The 21,464-nt window shown below is 35.4% G+C and overlaps 1 protein-coding gene across 1 annotated transcript in view; it reads right to left on the bottom strand.

The window, feature by feature from the left end:
• Lrp1b (LDL receptor related protein 1B) overlaps nucleotides 1-21,464 on the bottom strand; it is a 1,492,917-nt gene that overhangs the window by 663,938 nt on the left and 807,515 nt on the right. Inside the window, exon 21 of the mRNA XM_077794359.1 lies at nucleotides 4,063-4,245. Coding sequence (XP_077650485.1) covers nucleotides 4,063-4,245 — 183 coding nt within the window. The remainder of the gene's footprint in view (nucleotides 1-4,062; nucleotides 4,246-21,464) is intronic.

Consider the following 21,464-nt stretch of genomic DNA (forward strand, 5'->3'; position numbering starts at 1 on the left):
TTTCATATACATGTCGTATGTATTCTTTTCTTTCTTTTTGTTTTTCTTCCATGATCTCCACATAATTATTCTAAAATTTTTAGACACACATTTCATTTTCATTTAATCACGAGTAATTCATTTGGTAATGAGTGTTTTGAGAACTGATTTCCTCAGAGATAGCTTCCCTGGTACGTTTTAGACTTTTGGTTTGAAATCTCATTTTGTCTGCGAGCTTTCATTTTTCTCTTTATGCGTTTACTTGTTCTTATCTACGGTTTCACTGCTTACACTTCAGCCTACCCCATTATTTCCAGCATTCATGGTTCAGAAATATATCTTATGTTTGTTTTTTTTGTAGGAGTCTATCCCAAAACAATATTGTATTTTTATCACATTTGATCTCTACATCAGACAGAGACTTGCTTGTCTGAATTCCCATGCCTGTGTCCTTCCGTCTCTTTAGGTACATGACTTCAGTTAGGTAATTTGTCATCAGCAGCAGAGATACTAGACAGACAAACAGACCGATAGATCGATATGAAAATATTGCAGGCACAGCTCAGCATTCTATATACTGTCTTATTCGTATTTCTCAGAGTAGTAAATCAGCATGTCTCTTTATTTTCTCTTGTAACATGCGAGTATCACTTATATGTGTTTTTAGCAGTAGAGAGAAGTTTCAAAGTGTGAATACAAAGTCCTAACTTAAATGAATTCCTTTCTTATTTCTTCTGAATGATATTAGAGTAATTCATTATATGAGTACGCCATAATTCTTTTAAGTAGTTCCATACTGAAAAGCAATACATTGTTTAATTTTTTTTTTACTAAAAACGAAAAAATTCAATGAATATATTTGTGCATCTATAATTTCATATATTTCTGATTTTACCTACATAAATTTCTAAACTGGGAAGGCAGGGTCAAATTAACATTCCTTCAACCCCTGAGGGGCAATTTTCCCTATACTCTTGACATCACTTTATAATACCAAACATTTTCTTTTCTTTTTTAATTTAAAGAATGGCATCCTGAGTTGCTTTTACATGAGGGGTAGACTTGAAACTCTCTCCCCTGACTCCTCATTTATGATATAACTGCTATTTATAGGTCTGGGACATGAGAGACCAGATGTGGTAGAATACACTTCTTGGTCAGATAGTTCCTTTGAGGTTAGAAGCCTTTTGATGTTAATAGTTGTATTGTATTTTAATTTAACTCTCATGCTCTTATATACTAATATAAAACTTACTAATGTGCTTGTATTTGAACACTAATTAAGAGATGGCAACTTATGTATAAAAGAAAAGCCATTCTAACTAATAAATGTAAATTTATTAATTTGGAAACTTTTAAATGTCCAAGCTAGCATTTACGACATCTTTGAAAATAAACCTGAACTCTGGATTGAAAATCTTGAGTAGTTTTAAAGATCTTTTAGCTTGCAAAAGTGATAATTTAATTAAAGTAGATAAAAAAATATCAAAAGGACCATTGATGCATATATATTCAATGATTATTATTGTGGTTTCTTTAAATGCTTCCAATGTTCACAAAAATCTATCATAAATATGAATATGCAATTGTGCATGATGATTGTTTTAAAGTTTGGCAAAATTATGATTTACTATATCTAAACTAAAGATTAATTAGAAGCAAATGGATTGGTAAAAGTAATATTTTTTTTTACATTTCTCTTTTAAAATGAAATATCAGTTGTACTTTAATTGTGCTTTATTTACATTAAATTTTGGTTTACTTGAAAATTCCTTGATAAATCTTATTAATAACATTATTAAAAGTGCAATATAAGTCATAAGTCAACACATGCAAGTATCTCTAAGAATCCAGTTTTCCAAAGATAGCTAGTCATCCTTATCATACTTCAGTTTAATCTTTGAGTCATATTCAGAGGAATTTGTATGATTTCATTTCAAAATATCAATAAATATTATACAATGCAGAAGCATTCAAATTATCTATTGTTTTCTTAATATTCTTGTTTATTATGTTTTCTCTGAATATTTTCTATGTGTAGAAAGTTCAAACAAGTTCTTAAAGACATTATAGTTGTTTAAGTATACATTGCTATGAAGTTCTTTCTCCATTAGATTTTTTTTTATTGACACAATATAATTGTACATTATTTATGGGATATGATGTGATATTTCAATATATGTACTCAATGTATAAATATCAGATTAGAGTAATTGACATATCATTTATCTCTCATATTTATCATTTTTGTTTGTTTTTGGAACACTTAACAGCTCTTTTGAAACATACAGTTGGTTGCCAACTATAGTTACCCTACTGTGCCACAGAACATTAGAAGTTATTCCTCACAGCCAACTGTACCTCTGTAACTGCTACCTATCTTCTCTCCATCCCCACATCATCCCTGTCTTCTGATAACCATTATTCCTGAAGCTTTCTAAGCATTTCTTTCTCCAAATAAAAATTTCATCCTGATTTTAAGGTTTACATCTAAATTTGCCAAACTTTTGTATCATATCCAATTAATTTTTAAAATTTTCCATGCCAATTTATATTTGTTTTAACATAGTTTTGCCAGTTTCGTATTCATACTTATATAGTGAAGACTATTCTTTGCTTTCTTTCAACATTAGACTAATTAGACAAAGAACAGAAGTCATATGGAAGAAAATATATGCTTTGAATTATGTTAATCTGAGTCAAATAACTGTCTCTTTGGTAAAAGAGTTAGTCTATAGAAAATTATTTAGGCAGTCAATATTTTATTAATCTAACAATACTTATCTATTGATTTTAACTAATATATATTCCAAAGGATAATTTATATACTGAAAATCACATTTAAACCTAGTATTCTCCAAATAAAATGTTTATGTAACAATTGAAGATAGAAACAACTTTGAAAAACTATTGTTGGAAGAATAACCCATTTGGACACATAATTCTCTCACTAGGAATGGGCTACAGGATTATTTTTCATGTATATCTATACTAGTTTACATATATTTCTTTGTTTTTTATTTAAATTCTTCAGTGTAAGCAAGAAGTGTTTTTAGGAAAGAAATGGGATGCTTTTTTTGTATCTTTAAATTCATCAGCCACTGGGTTCAATGACACATGCCTGTAATTCCAGTAGCTCTGGATGCTGAGGCAGGAGGAACAAGAGTTCAAAGTCAGCCTCAGCAATGGTGAGGTGCTAAGCAACTCAGTGAGACCTTGTCCCTAAATAAAATACAAAATAGGGCTGGGGATGTGACTCAGTGGTTGAGTGCCCCTGAGTTCAATTCCTGGCACTAAAAAAAAAAAAGAAAAGAAAAAAAAAGTTCACATTAGTAATGTGGTTTTTATAGTATTTGCTTACTCATGATTTTTACTCTCTACCAATTAGTTGGTATACAGAACAAAAGGAATCACTAAGAGCTTGTGATTAAGCAATTCAAAAGCAATTCACATTAAAGAGATGTTCCAGAGATGAACCAAGAATACTTCCTGAAATCTATGAAAAATTCTTTGCAGTTCTTGCATTCTGTTTGTTCTCTTAACTTCATCTCTAGCCTATGAAATTTGAGACTCTGAATCCAAATGGGCTGGTTTCAAATTTCAATATATACCCAATGTGATGGTGCATGCCTGTAATACCTGAGGTAGGAGGATCATGAGTTCAAAGACACCTTCATCAAAAGTTAGGTGCTAAGCAACTCAGTGAGACCCTGTCTCTAAATAAAATTCAAAATAGGGCTTGAAATGTGGCTCAGTGTTTGAGTGCCCCTCAATTGAATTACTGATACCTCCATCCTCACCCCCAATTTTTTGTTTCTATTGTGCCATGTCAGTTTTGTGAACTGGGGCATATTTAAAGCTCTTTGTCTCCTGTGTTCATGAAGAGAATACTTATAGAATTCTATAGACCAATAATACTTCTCATTAGAAGATGGCTATTACTGTTGTTAAATATAGAATGTGAGCAGACCTACTAGGAATACAACAATGCTCTTTGCAAAATTGAGAAACAGATTGCGGGCGAGCAGAAGGGGTTCTTCATTCAGGGAGTGCAACAGAAGGTGAAAGCAACGTTCTGCTCACCTGTACGCTGACAGGAGAACTTGGTTTTGTGATCACACAAGCGTATCGTGCCATTGCATCCTTTTTCATCACTACCATCTTCACAATCTTTTTCTCCATCACAGCGCCACAGATCAGGAATGCAATTTCCATCAGGATGGCACTGGAAGTGATTCCCATTACAGCCAGCAGGAGAACGAATCTCTTGATTTGAAATGAAGGAGAAGAAGAGGAAAGGCCAAAGAAAAATTATTTTAAGATATTTTTTCCACATTTTTTTCCTTCAGGCATCATTATGGTAGACAGAATCCATACTTTATTTAGTTTATAGTAATAATACTCTCTAGCATTTTCAAAATCTTTTCAAAGCATTAAAAATTGGAGAAAAGCATATTTCTTATCTCCCATAGAATTCTGAAAAATACTACATAAATCAAAAAAGAGAAAGTAAGATAATACATAAATATTTTGTTGTGGTTCTAATTAGTTTTATAAGAGTGAGATCCATGAAGAGCTCTTCTCTAAGGCACATAAAATCTCAGATTATTCTCCTAATGATAAGACTTTGTTTTTTTTTTTTTGTTTTGTTTTTGACATTTTGTAGGTAACTATTGTCAAATTCCTAAGAGGTAAAAACCCAAAAAATAATAAGTACACTCTAACAAAATCTTTGAAGAATAACGTAGAAATTTGAAAAAAGAAACAAACAAAAAACCCAAACAATAAATACAACTCCTCGGAATGTAAGACTTCAATTCTAGAATCAGAATGGATACTAAAACACAAGAATGTAATGAGACATTATACATTCCAACTTGATCATCTATTACTATTTCTTGAAATACAATAGATAACTCTATTGTCGAAAACCTGGTGTCTTATTAGATAAATTCTGCAGGTAAGCATAAAATAAATATAAATTGTTGTGCTACATATATGTCTTATATACAATAACTGAATAATATAATATATTAAAGTTTGTAATGCATATTATCATGAGATATATTAAATATTTCCAAATACTCTAATAAAATAAAGATATTGGTATACATTTATATTCAGTGCAAAAGTCATTGTAATATACTAACTGCACATTTTATTCAGCTATACCCAGCAACTCCCCCCAACGTGAACAATTAACAAATGTACCTATATGAAAAATTTGAGGTAGGTTCACATAAGTTATTCATTGTTTAATGTGCTGGTTGGTAGAGACCTAGAGTAATGATTTAAGATTAGTCTCACTTAAATTCAAAGCTAATTAGAACACTGATCTAACCAAAGCAGCTTCATCATCTTTTAAGTTCTTTGTCTATTCTACTGGCAAATAGACAGCTTTTCAGTGTCCTTGTGAAAATTGAATCAAATATTTGTAAATAATTGTTTTAACTACAACATTTTGCTGAGCGATGGTGCATGCATGCCTATGATCCCAGTGACAGGATGCTAAGGCAGAACAATGACCAGGATTGGAAATTTACGAAGATCCTGTCAAAAGTTATATTTTAGAAAAGGTCTGGGGACGTAGCTTAGTGGTAGGGGACTTGCCTAGTATGTGTATGGCCTGAGGTTCCATCTCCAGTACTGTAAAACAAACAGAAACCTACAAAAAAATGTGTTGGTGTTATTTTCTGTTAATATAAAGAGCTCAGTTCTGGATAAAAATTTTTCTTTAATTAAAGACTTTCAACTGTAATCTTTCAGGTTATAATAAAAATGAACAAGACAGTCTTGACGCTGTTTCCCAAGAATTCCTAGAGCAGTAATACATGAATAATAATCAAGAAAATTCATCCTTACTGAAGCAAAGAAGATGGTCTGTTGGTAAAAAATAGAAGCTTCAATTCATACACACAAAAAAATCCATACAATGAAATAACCACTATTAAGTAGTTATACAATATGAGACCTACTTAACAATATATAGGGAGAACTGATGTCTGGCTAGCTTTGGAGCACCTTCCAAAAACAAAAACTTTCTATATTTCCTAGTCTTCCAAATAATTTTGGATATATCACTTGGATATATTATTGTCATGATTAATCAAAATACTTGATGTGCATACATGCAATAAATAAAGATGGTAGAGTCTGTGTACAAATGGAAAATATATGTGCACTATGACACAGCAATTTCTCATCATATTTAATTAGTACTGCAGAGTATTACGCAGAAATTGGGTTAACTACTATAGCAGTAAAGAATTAGTGTGGGAATGTTTTCACAAATATGATATTTTGGTTTTTAAACTTAAAAATCTATTCATCTTCAGCATTCAGGAAGGAGAGAGAATGTTAGGAGCCACAGCAAAAATATTGATATAGGCACCTTTGGATTTAATGACTGCCAGCCAGCAATTCACATTCATATGGTAATTGGACTCATGCTGTTCAGCTGGGCCCATTTCAAGACTCAGGTTACTCATGTCACTCTTGTAATGGGAGAGTTCCCATTGGTTGGAAAAGGATGGTAGGAGGGTGTTCCGGGGGAAGTGGCAACCCCCCCCCGCCCCCCTGGCTCAGGTAGAACACACACGTGGCGGACCCACTTGTTAGGGGACGCACACGGCCTCTCTCTAAATAAAACTTTGTCTCAGTTTGACTGGCTTGTGTTTTTGTGCCCAACCGGGTTGCAAGATTGCAAGCCCGCGCGCACTGACAGCTCAGCAGGGAATCGCTCAGCAGGGGTGCGGCAGGCAGGGCTCGGCGATAGAGGCGGCAGGAGAGGAACTCAGCCGACCTGGGGCCGGGCAGCCTGCGGCATTTTGGTGGCCCTGTACTGGGAACGCCCAAAACTTAAAGGTGAGTAATATCGCTCGCCCCTAAGGAAAGGCGACAGAATGGGTATTTCTGTTTTGATTTATTCTGCTTTTATTTCAGGCTCTCTAGCCTTACAATTTTTTCAGACGAATTGGGATAAATGGTTAACTCAAGGTTTGAAGTTATTCGGCCCTGAGAGAGAGAAAATTGACATAATCATTTTCCTCCTCTCCGTTTCTGTTTCATTCTGTTTTGGCTTTCTTCTATCCTATCTTATTGGGTTACGTTACCTTTATAGTAGATTAGAATCTAGTAAAAAACAAACCGAAAAACTGTTAAGTAAATTGTTAGAGGTCCAGGCCATGGCAGAAAACATATTAGGTCAAGCAAAACAAAAGGTCTCTCAAGCTAGTCAGATAGAAGAAAATTTGAACAAGGCAAGCTCAGGGAAAAAATGGTCATCAGATAGGGAGGCTGCTACTAACTCCGTTTCACCACCAGAGGGCATAATTCAACCAACAGCTTTACCTGCCTCCATAGATGATGAAAGGAATCCTGAGGCGGGACCCCAAAAATTAGCATGCCCTGTAGTTGAGCGGGGAGAAGAAAGAGAACGAGTTTACCGTGCCTTAGATTTCAAAATAGTAAAGCAATTAAAGGAAGCTGTAGCAACCTACGGCCCGGCCGCTCCCTTCACAGTCAGTATGGTCGAATCTATTACCAGCTGGGACTTAACACCAGCAGATTGGGCTAACGTGTGTAATTCTGTGCTAAATGGAGGACAATATTTATTATGGAAAATTGCCAATGAGGAATTTTGCAAGGAGACAGCTAGGCGAAATGCAGAAGCAGGTTACCCTGAACGAGACCTGAAAATGTTACTGGGGAAAGAAGAATTTGAAGGGCAGATGCAGCAAATCAGATATGATCCTGGCGTATACGCTCAGGTCGCCATAAATGCAATTAAGGCATGGAAAACTTTGAAGGGACAAGGGGATTTTCAAGGTCAACTATCTAAGATAATACAAGGAGTTAATGAGCCCTACGCTGACTTTGTAGCTAGACTTATTGAAGCAGCCTCTGAGACATTTGAAAATACAGAACAGGCAATGCCATTTATAAAACAACTGGCTTAAGATCAAGCAAATCGTTGCTGCAAAGAGGTCATTAGACCGTGGAAACAGGAAGATTTAAACACATATATTAAATTATGTAGAGACATTAATGAACAAGGACAAGTCATGGCAGCTGAAGTAAAACAGGCTTTAAGTACCAAGCCAAAAACATGCTATAATTGCAATCAAGAAGGGCATTTTAAAAGAAATTGCCCCATAGGAGGAGGGTTTAACAAAGCTAGGTATCAAAAGAGTAGAATCCCGGGTATTTGCCCACGATGCCATAGAGGGAGACATTGGGCTAATGAATGCCATTCTCAAACCACCATAGAGGGTATTCCGTTATCAAAAAATGGACAAAGACCAAGTGTCTCCCCACGATATCGTGGAGAAAGGCATCAGGCCCCTTTGTCAAAAAACGAATTGGAGGGCCCAATGCCCCGGGGCCCAAAACCACAAATATACGGGGCAATGGAGGAACCCAGCAGCACCATCAAGGTGGTGCCCAGGACGCATTATCCATTAGATCCCTCATCAGACAGACTAGAGGGAGCGCAGGGTTGGACATCTGTGCCTCTGCCAGAGCAGTATTAACTCCAGAGATGGGAGTTCAAATCATTCCCACAGGAGTAAAAGGACCTCTTCCCCAGGGAACAGTAGGCTTATTATTAGGACGCAGTTCTTCTACACTTAAAGGACTTATGATAAGTCCTGGGGTAATTGATCCCGATTATGAGGGTGAAATAAAAATTATAGCTAGTTCTCCAAGAGGTATATCAGTAATTTCATCAGGAGATAGAATAGCACAGTTATTAATAATACCAAGCCTACATGATAAATTTTCCAGTTGTAATGTAGAAAGAGGTTCCAAGGGATTAGGCTCCACAGGTGTAGATTGGGCTATGCTATCTTTAAATTTAGATTCTCGCCCTATGCTAAAATTAAATATTCAAGGGCATGATTTTAATGGACTGCTGGACACAGGCGCTGACCTCAGCATCATATCTCGCCAGGAATGGCCTAAACATTGGCCATTACAGCAAGCGACCCAAACGCTTAGAGGCCTAGGAGTGGCAACTAATCCCCATAGAAGTGCAATGGTATTAGATTGGAGGGATCCTGAAGGATGTGAAGGAACTATAGAGCCCTATGTATTGGACCATCTCCCCATAAATTTATGGGGACGAGACATCCTAGATCAATTAGGATTGACATTAACAAATAACGTCAATCCTAACGCGCCCACTACTAGGGCAAAACAAGGCTTTAGAAAAGAAAAGAGATTAAGAGATCAAGAACAAGATATAACAGCACCAATTCAAGTAGATCAAGAGATAGATAAACATGGATTGGGTTTTCAAAAAGGGCCACTGAGACAATCAAAATTACTTGGAAATCAGAAAGACCAGTGTGGGTTCCTCAGTGGCCCCTAACTAAAGAAAAGATACAAGTAGCCCATGATCTGGTCAAACAGCAATTAGCGGAAGGACATATACAACCTTCCGTATCTCCCCATAATACTCCCATTTTTGTTATTAAAAAGAAATCTGGTAAATGGAGATTATTACAAGATTTAAGAGCCATCAATAATGAGATGGTTATTATGGGACCTGCTCAATCAGGGATTCCCCAATTGTCTGCTCTACCAAAAACCTGGCATGTTCTAGCTATAGATATTAAAGATTGTTTCTTCTCAATTCCAATTCATCCCGAGGATAGTCCGCATTTTGCATTTACTATCCCTGCACTGAATCATGAAGGTCCTGATCAGAGATATGAATGGAAAGTACTCCCTCAAGGGATGGCTAACAGCCCAACTTTGTGCCAAATTTATGTTGATAAAGCAATCCAGCCACTTAGAAATCAAAACCCTGAACTACAAATATTTCACTATATGGATGATGTGTTAATGGCACATAAAGATAAAAAAACATTGCTAGAATGTTATGCCACGCTTACAAACTTATTAAAAAATTATAATCTAGAGATAGCAATAGATAAAGTACAATTAAATCTTCCAATTAATTATTTAGGAGTTCTATTATCCTCAACCATGGTCCGTCCACCAAAAATTCAAATACGAGTAGATCAACTCAAATCACTTAATGACTTTCAAAAGTTATTGGGAGATATAAATTGGATAAGGCCTTATCAAGGCATACCAACAGGAGAATTAGGACCTTTATTTGATATTCTAAAGGGTCCATCAGATCCAAATTCACCCCGCATGTTAACACCTGAAGCTAGAAAGGCATTAAAAATCATTGAAACATATATGGAAAATATGCATTTGGATAGAATTGATATAAGTTTGCCTTTATTATTTATTGTACTACCGACAAAAAATATTCCTACAGGGGTATTTTGGCAAGAAGGTCCATTATTATGGATACATTTATCTTATTCTCCTAATACTATTCTTATTAGATATCCTGAGGCTGTAGGGCAATTAATACTCAAAGGAATAAAAGCAGCAAAAGGAGTGTTTGGGATTTCTCCCAATAAAATTATTACTCCATATACTATGGATCAAATTGATGAGTTAGCTAATGAGTTAAATACTTGGGCAATAATCATGTGTAAATCTAGTGTTGCATTTGATAATCACTTGCCATCTAATCCTTTGTTGTCTTTTTGGTCTAAGCATCCTGTAGTTTTTCCAAAAATGACAAGAAAAACCCCTATCATAAATGCTCCAAATATATTCACTGATGGGTCAAACAATGGTACAGCAGCAGTAGTTACTCCTGATCAAACTTTTACATTTTTAGTACCCAAACAATCAGCTCAAAAGGTAGAGCTTAATGCAGTATTGCAAGCTTTTATGATGTTCAAAGATTCTACATTTAATTTATTTTCTGATAGTCAGTATGTAGTTAATGCTATCATATCTCTTGAAGATGCTGGTAGGATTTCTCCTTCCTCTACTGTTTTCTCTTTGTTTTCTGCTATACAAAGTCTAATCTGGGATAGAAAGGATCCATTCTTTATAGGACATATCAGAGCACATACAGGATTGCCTGGAGCCCTTAGTTTGGGTAATGAACTAGCAGATAAATCTACACATGACATACATATTTTCTCCACAATAGAAGAAGCTATAAATTTTCATAAAAGGTTCCATGTCAATGCTAATACTTTACAAAAACGTTTTAAAATAACTAAAGAACAAGCCAGACATATAATAAAACAATGTCAAAATTGTGTGACATTTTTGCCACAAGTTAATCTTGGAGTCAATCCTAGAGGACTGATACCTAACCATATTTGGCAGATGGACGTCACACACTTGCCAGAATTTGGAAAATTAAAATATTTACATGTTACAGTTGATACTTCTTCTGGATTTTTGATGGGCTCCCTTCATCCCGGAGAAAAAACTAAAGATGTTATAGCTCATTGCTTACAAAATTTTGCCACTGTGGGTGTTCCTAAACAGTTAAAAACTGATAATGGCCCTGGTTACACTTCCAAGTCTTTTAAACAATTTTGCTCATCATTTGGCATTACTCATATAACAGGAATCCCATACAACCCACAGGGACAAGGCATAGTTGAAAGAGCTCATCAAACTATAAAAATGTACTTATTAAAACAAAGGGAGGGAATTAGTAAGGGGTATATATCCCCCAAAGATAAACTTAAAATAACCCTTTTTACTCTAAACTTTCTAAATTTGGATTCATCAGGACTTAGTGCTGCGGAAAGACATATGTATCCGAAAAATGTACATAAGCCTAAGGTACTTTGGAAAGATATTCTAAAAGGACAATGGAAAGGTCCGGACCCAGTAATAGTCTGGAGTCGGGGCTCCGTCTGTGTTTTTCCACAGGAGGAACAGCAACCAATTTGGATTCCAGAGAGATTAACTAAAACAATTTCTACAGAAAAAGAAGATGATTTGACTCAAATCCATAACAGCTGATATCCAGAGTTCCAGCCTGGCTATTCTTGCATCTGCGACAGTGATTTACCATGGTGCCTTTTTCAATATCTATTTTATTATTTGCATTTTTCCCACATCATAAAGTTCTATTCTATTTTATTTTATTTTATTTTACCTTATTTTTTAAGCTCATATAAACCTAGGTTAATGTTTTTCTGATCAGTTTTATTTTTTTTGACTGTGTTTTATTTATTTATTTATTTTTTTTAACTGTAAAGTTTTTAAACATTGCAATGGAGATTTCACCTAGCTATAGCTACAAGGCCTTTATTTACTATTGTCTTATATGTTCTATGTTATGTATGCTGTTTTGTGTTGTATGTCTGTATGTGTGTATGTCCATATTTCATTTATAAGGAGCGCTCATGTATAAATAGATACAAGTATTCAAAAAAAAAAAATTTAGTCACGTGACTTATATGGTTTAATTTACTTTAGGTAAACAGCTGTTATTAAATTTTGTTTTTAAAGGTGGTTAACAGATATGTTTGTTTACTTTCACCTTTCCTTTTCATTATATTTCATAATTCTGTTCAGGATAATGTCTTTTTAGCAACATGGCCATAATTCCCATCTCCATCCCAGTGCCGGTGAAGACTAAGACCAAACTACAACTTTTATGATAGCTATCACTATAAACTGTATAAATTGATACATCAATCAAAATAACTCAATAAGACTGCTCAATCAAGGACTTAATTTACTTTGGGAGGAAATGGACATATTGATAGACTCCTCCAATTTGAACTGCTCAATCAAGGACTTAATTTACCTTGGGAGGAAATGGACATATTGATAGACTCCTCCACTTTGAACTGCTTACACAACTTGTCTGGACTATGTATCACCTGTATGCATTGTGTTCTATTTGTTGATACAGCGAACTGGTAGTGCTAAATATCTTAGCCGATGTGTCACCAGTGTTTCCATAGGAGCCGTCAATTGGCTTGGTGTCGTGGCAATTCTGCGTCTTTCTCCCTTCTGCTAGTGATGGTCTAAATTTGGGGGCCAACAGAGGTGAGGCAAGAACCTCACCCCCCCACTGGCACCAAGGTTAAATTTGGGGGCCAACAGAGGTGAGGCAAGAACCTCACCCCCCCACTGGTGCATAGGCCTATTACACAGGTATGGCTATATACTGGACCGGTAGTCAGTGACGGGTATGATTCGGTTACAGTGGTATCAACCTAAGCCAGGAGACTGACGCAATAAGGTCAGTTTTCCCATGATGGGTAAGAACCATATGTGAATTGGACATACCTAACAGGCACGGTCCCTAGCCACATTTGCCTGTTGTTTATTTAAACAGTAGGGGGCAGATGTTAGGAGCCACAGCAAAAATATTGATATAGGCACCTTTGGATTTAATGACTGCCAGCCAGCAATTCACATTCATATGGTAATTGGACTCATGCTGTTCAGCTGGGCCCATTTCAAGACTCAGGTTACTCATGTCACTCTTGTAATGGGAGAGTTCCCATTGGTTGGAAAAGGATGGTAGGAGGGTGTTCCGGGGGAAGTGGAACCCCCCCCCCCCCCCCCCGGCTCAGGTAGAACACACACGTGGCGGACCCACTTGTTAGGGGACGCACACGGCCTCTCTCTAAATAAAACTTTGTCTCAGTTTGACTGGCTTGTGTTTTTGTGCCCAACCGGGTTGCAAGATTGCAAGCCCGCGCACTGACAGCTCAGCAGGGAATCGCTCAGCAGGGGTGCGGCAGGCAGGGCTCGGCGATAGAGGCGGCAGGAGAGGAACTCAGCCAACCCGGGGCCGGGCAGCCTGCGGCAAGAGAAAATGAATCAAATAGTCTTCAAGGCCAATTGGCTTTTTAGGAAGTTCTGTGGTGAGGAGGCTGAGCTCCTGGAAGTAGTGGAATAACCTTTGCTTTTCTCCTACTACTTGTCTTGAAGATAGAATAAAAAAAATCTTGGCTTAGTTGAAATTTATATCCTATGGCATGAATTCATCCAATAACATACACAAGCTGTATTTCAGGCAATTGTTACTCAGTGATTCCAAATATTTAATAAGGAATGGAAAATATAATCGATTGATTTTTATATATTCCCTAAACTAAGGGTTGAAGGATGGCAACTCACATTCTGAATCTGTCCCTTACTATGTTTAACTGGGCAAACAAACTATTGGCCTTTCAAAAATTCAATACTTTATTATATAAAAGTCTAGATTCTCCAGGAGCTTAAAAATAAGGACAAGTTTTTCGAAGGCACCCTTGCAAGGTACTAACTACTACTAGCTTTATATAGGAGCAAACTGAATTCTATTAGCCATTCCCAATTATAAGAGACAATATATACCTTTTTCCCCTTAAATTGAACATTATATCATTTTTCAAAATCTTTTTTTTGTTTGTTTTTTAAATGAAACTATTTATTTCTACTGTTTTTTTTTTTTAAATAGGGCCTGTTTGCTTTGGTAAGCCAAAATATTTTGATAAGCATCCTAGAAAACAAAGAAGTTTATAGCCATTATTGATAAGGCACAATATGATATGTTTTAATGTTTTATACATTTTAAGATTAAAGAGCAGAAATACAGGTGTTTATAGCAGATTTAGCACTACAGCAAGATATCTACAACCCTTGTCTTTTAGTTCAATGTTATTGACAGCTGAGAGTTAGTTGCAATCAGAAAAATCAAAACAGACTCTCTGGAGGGAGAGAGAATGCTGCTATTGTCTGCTTTTTTAAAGTTCATTTGCATTTTCCTTGCTTTGTTTCCTAACATTTGATTTATCTTTTTGTGTTTCATAAGTTAACCCACTCTTTCATTTTCTTATTCTAAATAAATATTTACTTTAAAAACTTGAATGCAAATGTGACATTTCTCTGGGGATTTCCTTTTCTTCTCTCTATTAGGGTATTCATGTCCAGATCCCTTAGAGGGCGGTAAAACATCTGTTAAGGACCACCACAAACAATCAGGTGGCAGTAAGTTAAGAACAAGAGTACAGCCTGGTTAAGGAAACTTGGTGAATAATTCTTACCACCCAAATCTAAGCAAAGAAACTCTCTACACATTTGCTTGCACATGTGCTACTAATGTATAAATTCTGTTCTTGGTTATTTGTTCTCCACAAGCTTGATTTTCTTTCTATATACCTTCTCCTATTAATAGTGATGGTTTTGTTTAAAACCAGCTTTCTCCAAAAAGAATAAAACTTTGTAGGGTTGTTTTCTAAAATTGGATCTTTCATTAAATTCAGAAATTTCATGAGTAGTAGTAGCACAAGATTCATGAAATGGAAATCATATGTGATGCTTTGGGTTGATACCTATCCTTTCTCCTGTAGAGTCTGTTCAAAGGTCTGCTTGATTTTCAAGGTAAACTCTAAAAAGAATGCCAATACCTCACATGTTCGTGAATATATATCTCTGTTCTATGTGTCTCACTTGGAACAAAATAGACCACTCATCTGCTCCTTTTGATTTTGATTAAAAATAAACAAGAAAATCTTATTGAGACTATCTCATTTCATAGTAGCAGATACTATTATTCAATTTTACAGGAGTCATACAGTTGATAAGTAGCAGACATGTGATTTGAAACCACACAATTAATCTCAGAAACTGTTCTCTTTATCATTATATCATCATTAACTTCTTGAAAGACTTTTGTCATGTAGAGGCTCATGAATAAAAATATAACGATCTCATTTAATAATCAATATGACTATGGATTTAATTTTTACATATAAATTGCTGTTGTTCAAGCATGGTATTGACACCAAAATAGACTTGTAGACCAATGTTACAGAGTAGAGGACACGGAGACAAACCCACATAATGACAGTTATCTTATATTAGACAAGGGTGCTAAAAACATATATTGGAGAAAAGATAGCCTCTTCAACAGCAGGACTAAAACTGGAAATCCATATGCAACAAAATGAAATTAAACCCCTATCACTCACCATGTGCAAAACTGAACTCAAAGTGGACCAAGGACATAGGAATTAAACCAGAGTCACTGAATCTATTAGAAGAAAAAGTAGGCCCAAATCTCCATCATGTTGGATTAGGCCCTGGCTTCCTTAATAATACTCCTATAGTGGAAGAATTAAAATCAAGATTCAATAAATGGAATGGATTCAAACTAAAAATTTCTTCTCAGTGAAATAAACAATCAGTGAGGTGAGTAGAGAGCCTACAGAATGGGAGCAAATTTTTACCACACACACATCATATAGAGCACTAATCTCTAGGATATACAAAGCACTCAAAAATCTTAACACCAAAAAACAAATGACCCAATCAATAAATGGGCTCAGGTACTGAACAGACTATTCTCAGAAGATGATATACAATCAATCAACAAATATATGAAAAAATGTTTAACATCTCTAGCAATTAGAGAAATTCAAATCAAAACTACTCTTAGATTTCATCTCACTCAAGTCAGAATGGCAACTATTAAGAATACAAACAACAATAAGTGTTTGTGGGAATATGGGGAAAGGGCACACTCATACATTGCTGGTGGGTCTGCAAGATGGTGCAGCCAATATGGAAAGCAGTATGGAGATTCCTTGGGAAATTGGGAATGGAACCACCATTTGACCCATCTATCCCACTCCTGGGTCTATATCCAAAGGATTTAAAAACAGCATACTACCGGCACAAAACCACATCAATGTTTATAGCAGCACAATTCGCAATAGCCAAACTGTGAAACCAACCTAGACATCATTCAGTAGAGAATAGATAAACTGTGGTATATATACACAATGGAATACTACTCAGCATTAAAAGAGAATAAAATCATGGCATTTGCAGGTAAATTGGTGAAGTTGGAGAATATAATGCTAAGTGAAATAAGCCAATCCCCCCCCCAAAAAAAATGCACAATGTTTTCTCTGATATAAGGAGGTTGATTTATAATAGGTTGGGAGGGGAAAGCATGGGAGGAATGGAGGATCTCTAGATAAGGCAAAGGAGAGGCAGGGAAAGGGAGGGGGTATGGAGGTAGAAAAGGGAGTGCAATGAGATAGACATCATCAAGTACATGAAGACAGGAATGGTGTGACTCTGTGTTATGTACAACCAGAGATAAAAAATTTTGCTCTCTGTGTGTAATATGAATTGAAATGCATCCTACTGTCATAAATAACAAATGAGAATAAATATAAAAATTAAATTAAATAAATAAATAATTACTGTTGTTCAGTCTATTTCTTTGCTAATAAAATTTAACATTTATTTAATTTTGCTGTAAAGTAATAGTATTTTTTTTTCATTAAAAGATCAATAAATTGCAAGTTCTATGAGGTCATCTACTCTTCTCAAGTTTGTTCCTTCAATTGATTGTCAGGATATTTGGGTGATGACATCCATGATCTAGTCAGTGGTTGAGAACCACAAAATTAATTTTATTATCTTTAAAATCAGAATCAGGCCTAAATTATTCATTCTATTTGTTCTTTCAATATATACTTATTGTTACCTGCCAGGTGTTTTTCCAGGCACTAGCATTAAGCAAAGGTCAAGATAGAGACATTACTGGTCTCACAAATCTTACATGACAGCAGAAGAAGAGTGAAGGTGTTTAATAAATAACTACTTAACAAATAAAAGCTGAAGGGGAACCACTGGTTATACTGTGGTAATAGGCAAGTGAAACATCTCCTTATCTCAAAGCAGAAACCATTTAATTTTGGCTGAGTTATGTATCCATTATGAATTAGGAGCTGGATATCCTCATCACAGTCATTCAAGTTCCTAAGTTGATTGATGGATGATCATCTTACATGATCACAGTTGTTAGGAAAGAGGGAAAAGAGGGTTCTGAATGGTCTCATATCAAGCTAGAAAATAACACGCATTATTTCTGATCAAAATTGATTGAAAAAATTTACTCACATGGAGTAGAGTCCTAAAATATTGCTCCAATCCAAACACAAAGGTCCCAGAAAGAACAGTCTTAACAGGTGTCAGGAGAGGAAATAGACTGTGCCAGTCATTGATCACTACCATAAACAGCAACTTGGATATAGGGCTCATACTGAAAAGGGTGATTATAGAAGCTGGCATTTAAGATGAGTCCAAAGTGATGGGAAAAAAAATAATCATGGAAGAAATTAAGGCAAAGAGCATATTAAACACAAGAAAGAGTAACTGCAAAGACCCAAAGCAGGAAATAGCTTTAATTTTCATAGAAAAATAAAAGAAGTGAATGGGAATAGGTGGGTGAAATTAGATATGAGAGGCAGGTAGGGTAGAATCGTATAGGGATTTATTAACAACTATGAGAACATAAATGGCATCTATTTTGGGGGGATTTTAAAACAAGACTGATGGAGATATAATTCAATATACATTATTTTCTTTGACTGCTGTTTCGAGAAAAATGGATTCATGAGTGGAAGTAGAGAGACCAGAAAATGGTTTTTGCTAGAATCCAGGTACAAAATGGAAAGTGGAGTTCCTGCCTTTGAAAAGATCATAGAATAGTGGGTACACAGGCAAATAGAAATGTTCGCAGCTGTAAAACTCATTCAGAATGGAATGGTAGGAGAGAGTGCCATGAGAACACAGAGAGGAAAACCAGTCTGAAGCTGGGGGGTTTTATATGAGACATTCTTAGGACAAAAAGTCAGAAGAGAGTTTCTGGTTATGATTAAGAGTTAAGTCAGAAAGTATGTTAAATGAGAATGAAAGATTTTCTTATTAAAACTAGCTCTACTTACAAAATTGTATGTAGTGTGTCAGCAGAGGAAGGGAGAAAGAGAAAGACAGGAGAGCAAGACCTAGACCTTGAAAATAATTGTGTCTTATGCTAAATGATTTTTATTTAAACCTGAAGACAACCAGGAATCAAAGACTTTCAGTTAGATTCTGATTTCTTAACTCACTAGAGAAAAAAAAATTCTCTAAGATTCTTTAAATTTGCAAAGGTTTATATAAATATAAATTTGCTTAATGTATATGTATGCATACATATACATATTAAATATTTAATTTATTCAAACTATTGAAGTTCACTCTGATATGAGACTAGCATGCATACACACACACACACACACACACACACACACACACATTTTACACTTTTATATTTCTCCCCCCCATCTTTGCATCTCATTCTCTCACAATAAATTAAATTACAGTGGAATGAATCTGACATAACTTTCCTACGTATATATACATATATATGTGTATACTCTATTGAATCTCACTATCATGTATATCCATAAGAAATTAATTTTAAAAAATAAATTATGGTTAAATGATAGAAAGATCAGCAGAGCAGAGGGAAGGGAGGAGGTGGTTTGGGAAAAGGAAAGGAGGGAGAGGTCCTGGGTAACTGAATTAGAACAAGATATATTCCATGCTTTTATAATTATGTTAAAATAGATTCTACTGTCATGTATTACCCCCCAAAAAAAAATTTAAAAAAGAAGAAGAAGAAAATTAAAATACCTGAAATCTATTTCTCAATGTATTTCTTAGTTTTGGGTGGAAGTTAAGACGTTTAGGGGATGCTGTATTTATCTGCCAGAAAGCATTAACATAAAGTCATAGAACTTTATTTCTTCTTAACTTTCTTGCCAAATAAAATCAGCTTCTATTAACAGTTGTTGATTTTCCTCTGGATGAAGAGCGACATTCCTCTGAGGAGCCTGTGATGACCATTCCAGCCTGAGTTTCCAGCCTGTGTAGTTCCCCAGAGCCTCAGGTCCTAAACTTCAGGGCTTGGAATGCAATCAATCTTTGTGATATGGCTCTCCCAACAGAGTGCTAAAACCATGACTGTGTTTATATGTATATGCTCATGCTGTTTTACTGTTAAGTTTTCATATTGCTGATGCTGGTTATATTTTTAACTAATGCAATTTTATTGTACTTTTCCCCTCAAGCTATTTAAACTAAGCATAGAATTTGGAAAATCTAATAAATAAATAAATACAGAGCCCTGGAGGAAATGTGGCAACTGATGGTGGAATCTATCCCAATATTTAAATGAATTCACTGTGACTAAATATTTGCAGTTGGAAGACTAGCAACTGTACAAAAACAGAAAGAATATTCTTCTCCTGAAGTTTAAAAAAAGAAAAGAAAAAGAAAATCAGAATTGCAAAAATATATATATATATATATATATATATATATATATATATATATCTCACTAATGTATTCTTTTCTTTCTTTTTTTTTTACTCAGAATACATTTTTGGTTCAAAAGAAATGCTATAGACCCCCTGAGAAAAATGGATAATAATGGTGCTAAAAATATGATGAGTTATTTAAATTGCAAGACAAATGGGGGGATCCTTTACTATTTTTTTAACACACTTTATGCCTTGCCTTGCCATTCATTGCTCAGAACTCTTAAAAGTAAAAGGCACTACATATTGCATGTGCAGGAAGCTTTTTGCATTTCATATAATAATCATGTGTCAATCTTTGCCCTTCCTAGATTTTCAATGAATCATTATGTATTAATAATTCCTACACCTACGGCAGCTATTTGCTGTAGATTTCTTCTCCAGACATTTTTCTCCAGTCCTGGCAGGACTGAGAAGCTGGTCTGGCAGCATAACAACAGCCTCATTTCACTTACAAACAGAATGTGGACATAACCTTTCCTGTTCCTGCCTTAGGGGTATCTTAACTTCCCCCTAACAAGTTTATGTACCCCTAGTTTCTAGAAATCTTCAAGAGACTGGCTCATTAAAACACCTCAGATTGTGAGCTAACTGGAGACTATACTTGAGTTGATGGGAATATGCTGTTGTGCTCTTCTCCCCATAATGCACAACAAATTTCTCAGGGGATGCTGCCTCTGACTCTCAGAGGCTACTGTGATCTCCGCTCTGAACTAACAACAAAGACATATGTGGGTCTTCCCTCTTAAATCATCTTGTTCTCATCCCACTGGACCTTGATATGGCTGTCTACAAGCCATCTGGACTTACCATTCTCACCTTCCTTCCTTTCCCCCACTTTCCAGGGAAAGTTTTATATTCTGCTTTCTATTCAAACAAACCCCTTTTCATATGTAGCCACCATATGAGATTATCTTAACAAAATGTTGGATGGGACCATTGAAACCATTTATTAGTATATGTGATTTAGTGATAAATTTAGTGGGGGTAAAATTAAAAAAAAAACAGATTTAAACATGTCATGTTTACTGTTTGGGCCATTAAGAAAAGCTGAATAGAAGAAATGAAAACAATGCAAGGAGAACTATGTGCAAATAGAATTATTTTTAGTGTTAACACATGGACACTCAAAATCTAAATATTGAAACGAGTTTCAATTCAGAGTAGCAAATATTCCCCTAGAAAGTTAATGTAAATTAAAATGTAATCTACGTAAAATATTGGTTCTGCAAAGTGCTGTGGTACACACCTATAATTTCAGCTACTGAGTAGGCTAAGGCCAAAAGATCACTAGTTCAAGGCCAGTCTGGGCAATTTAGGGAGACTCCTGTCTCCAAATAACAATAAAAATGACTGGGAATAAAGCTAAGTGGCAGAACATACCTGGGCTCAATCTCAAGTACCACAAAACAATAAAACAAAATACTGATTCAGTTTATTCAAATGTTAGGTTTTGATATCTGGGCTCTACCATGA

The sequence above is a fragment of the Urocitellus parryii genome, chromosome 1 (genome assembly GCF_045843805.1).
Source record: "Urocitellus parryii isolate mUroPar1 chromosome 1, mUroPar1.hap1, whole genome shotgun sequence".
Classification (NCBI taxonomy): domain Eukaryota; kingdom Metazoa; phylum Chordata; class Mammalia; order Rodentia; family Sciuridae; genus Urocitellus; species Urocitellus parryii.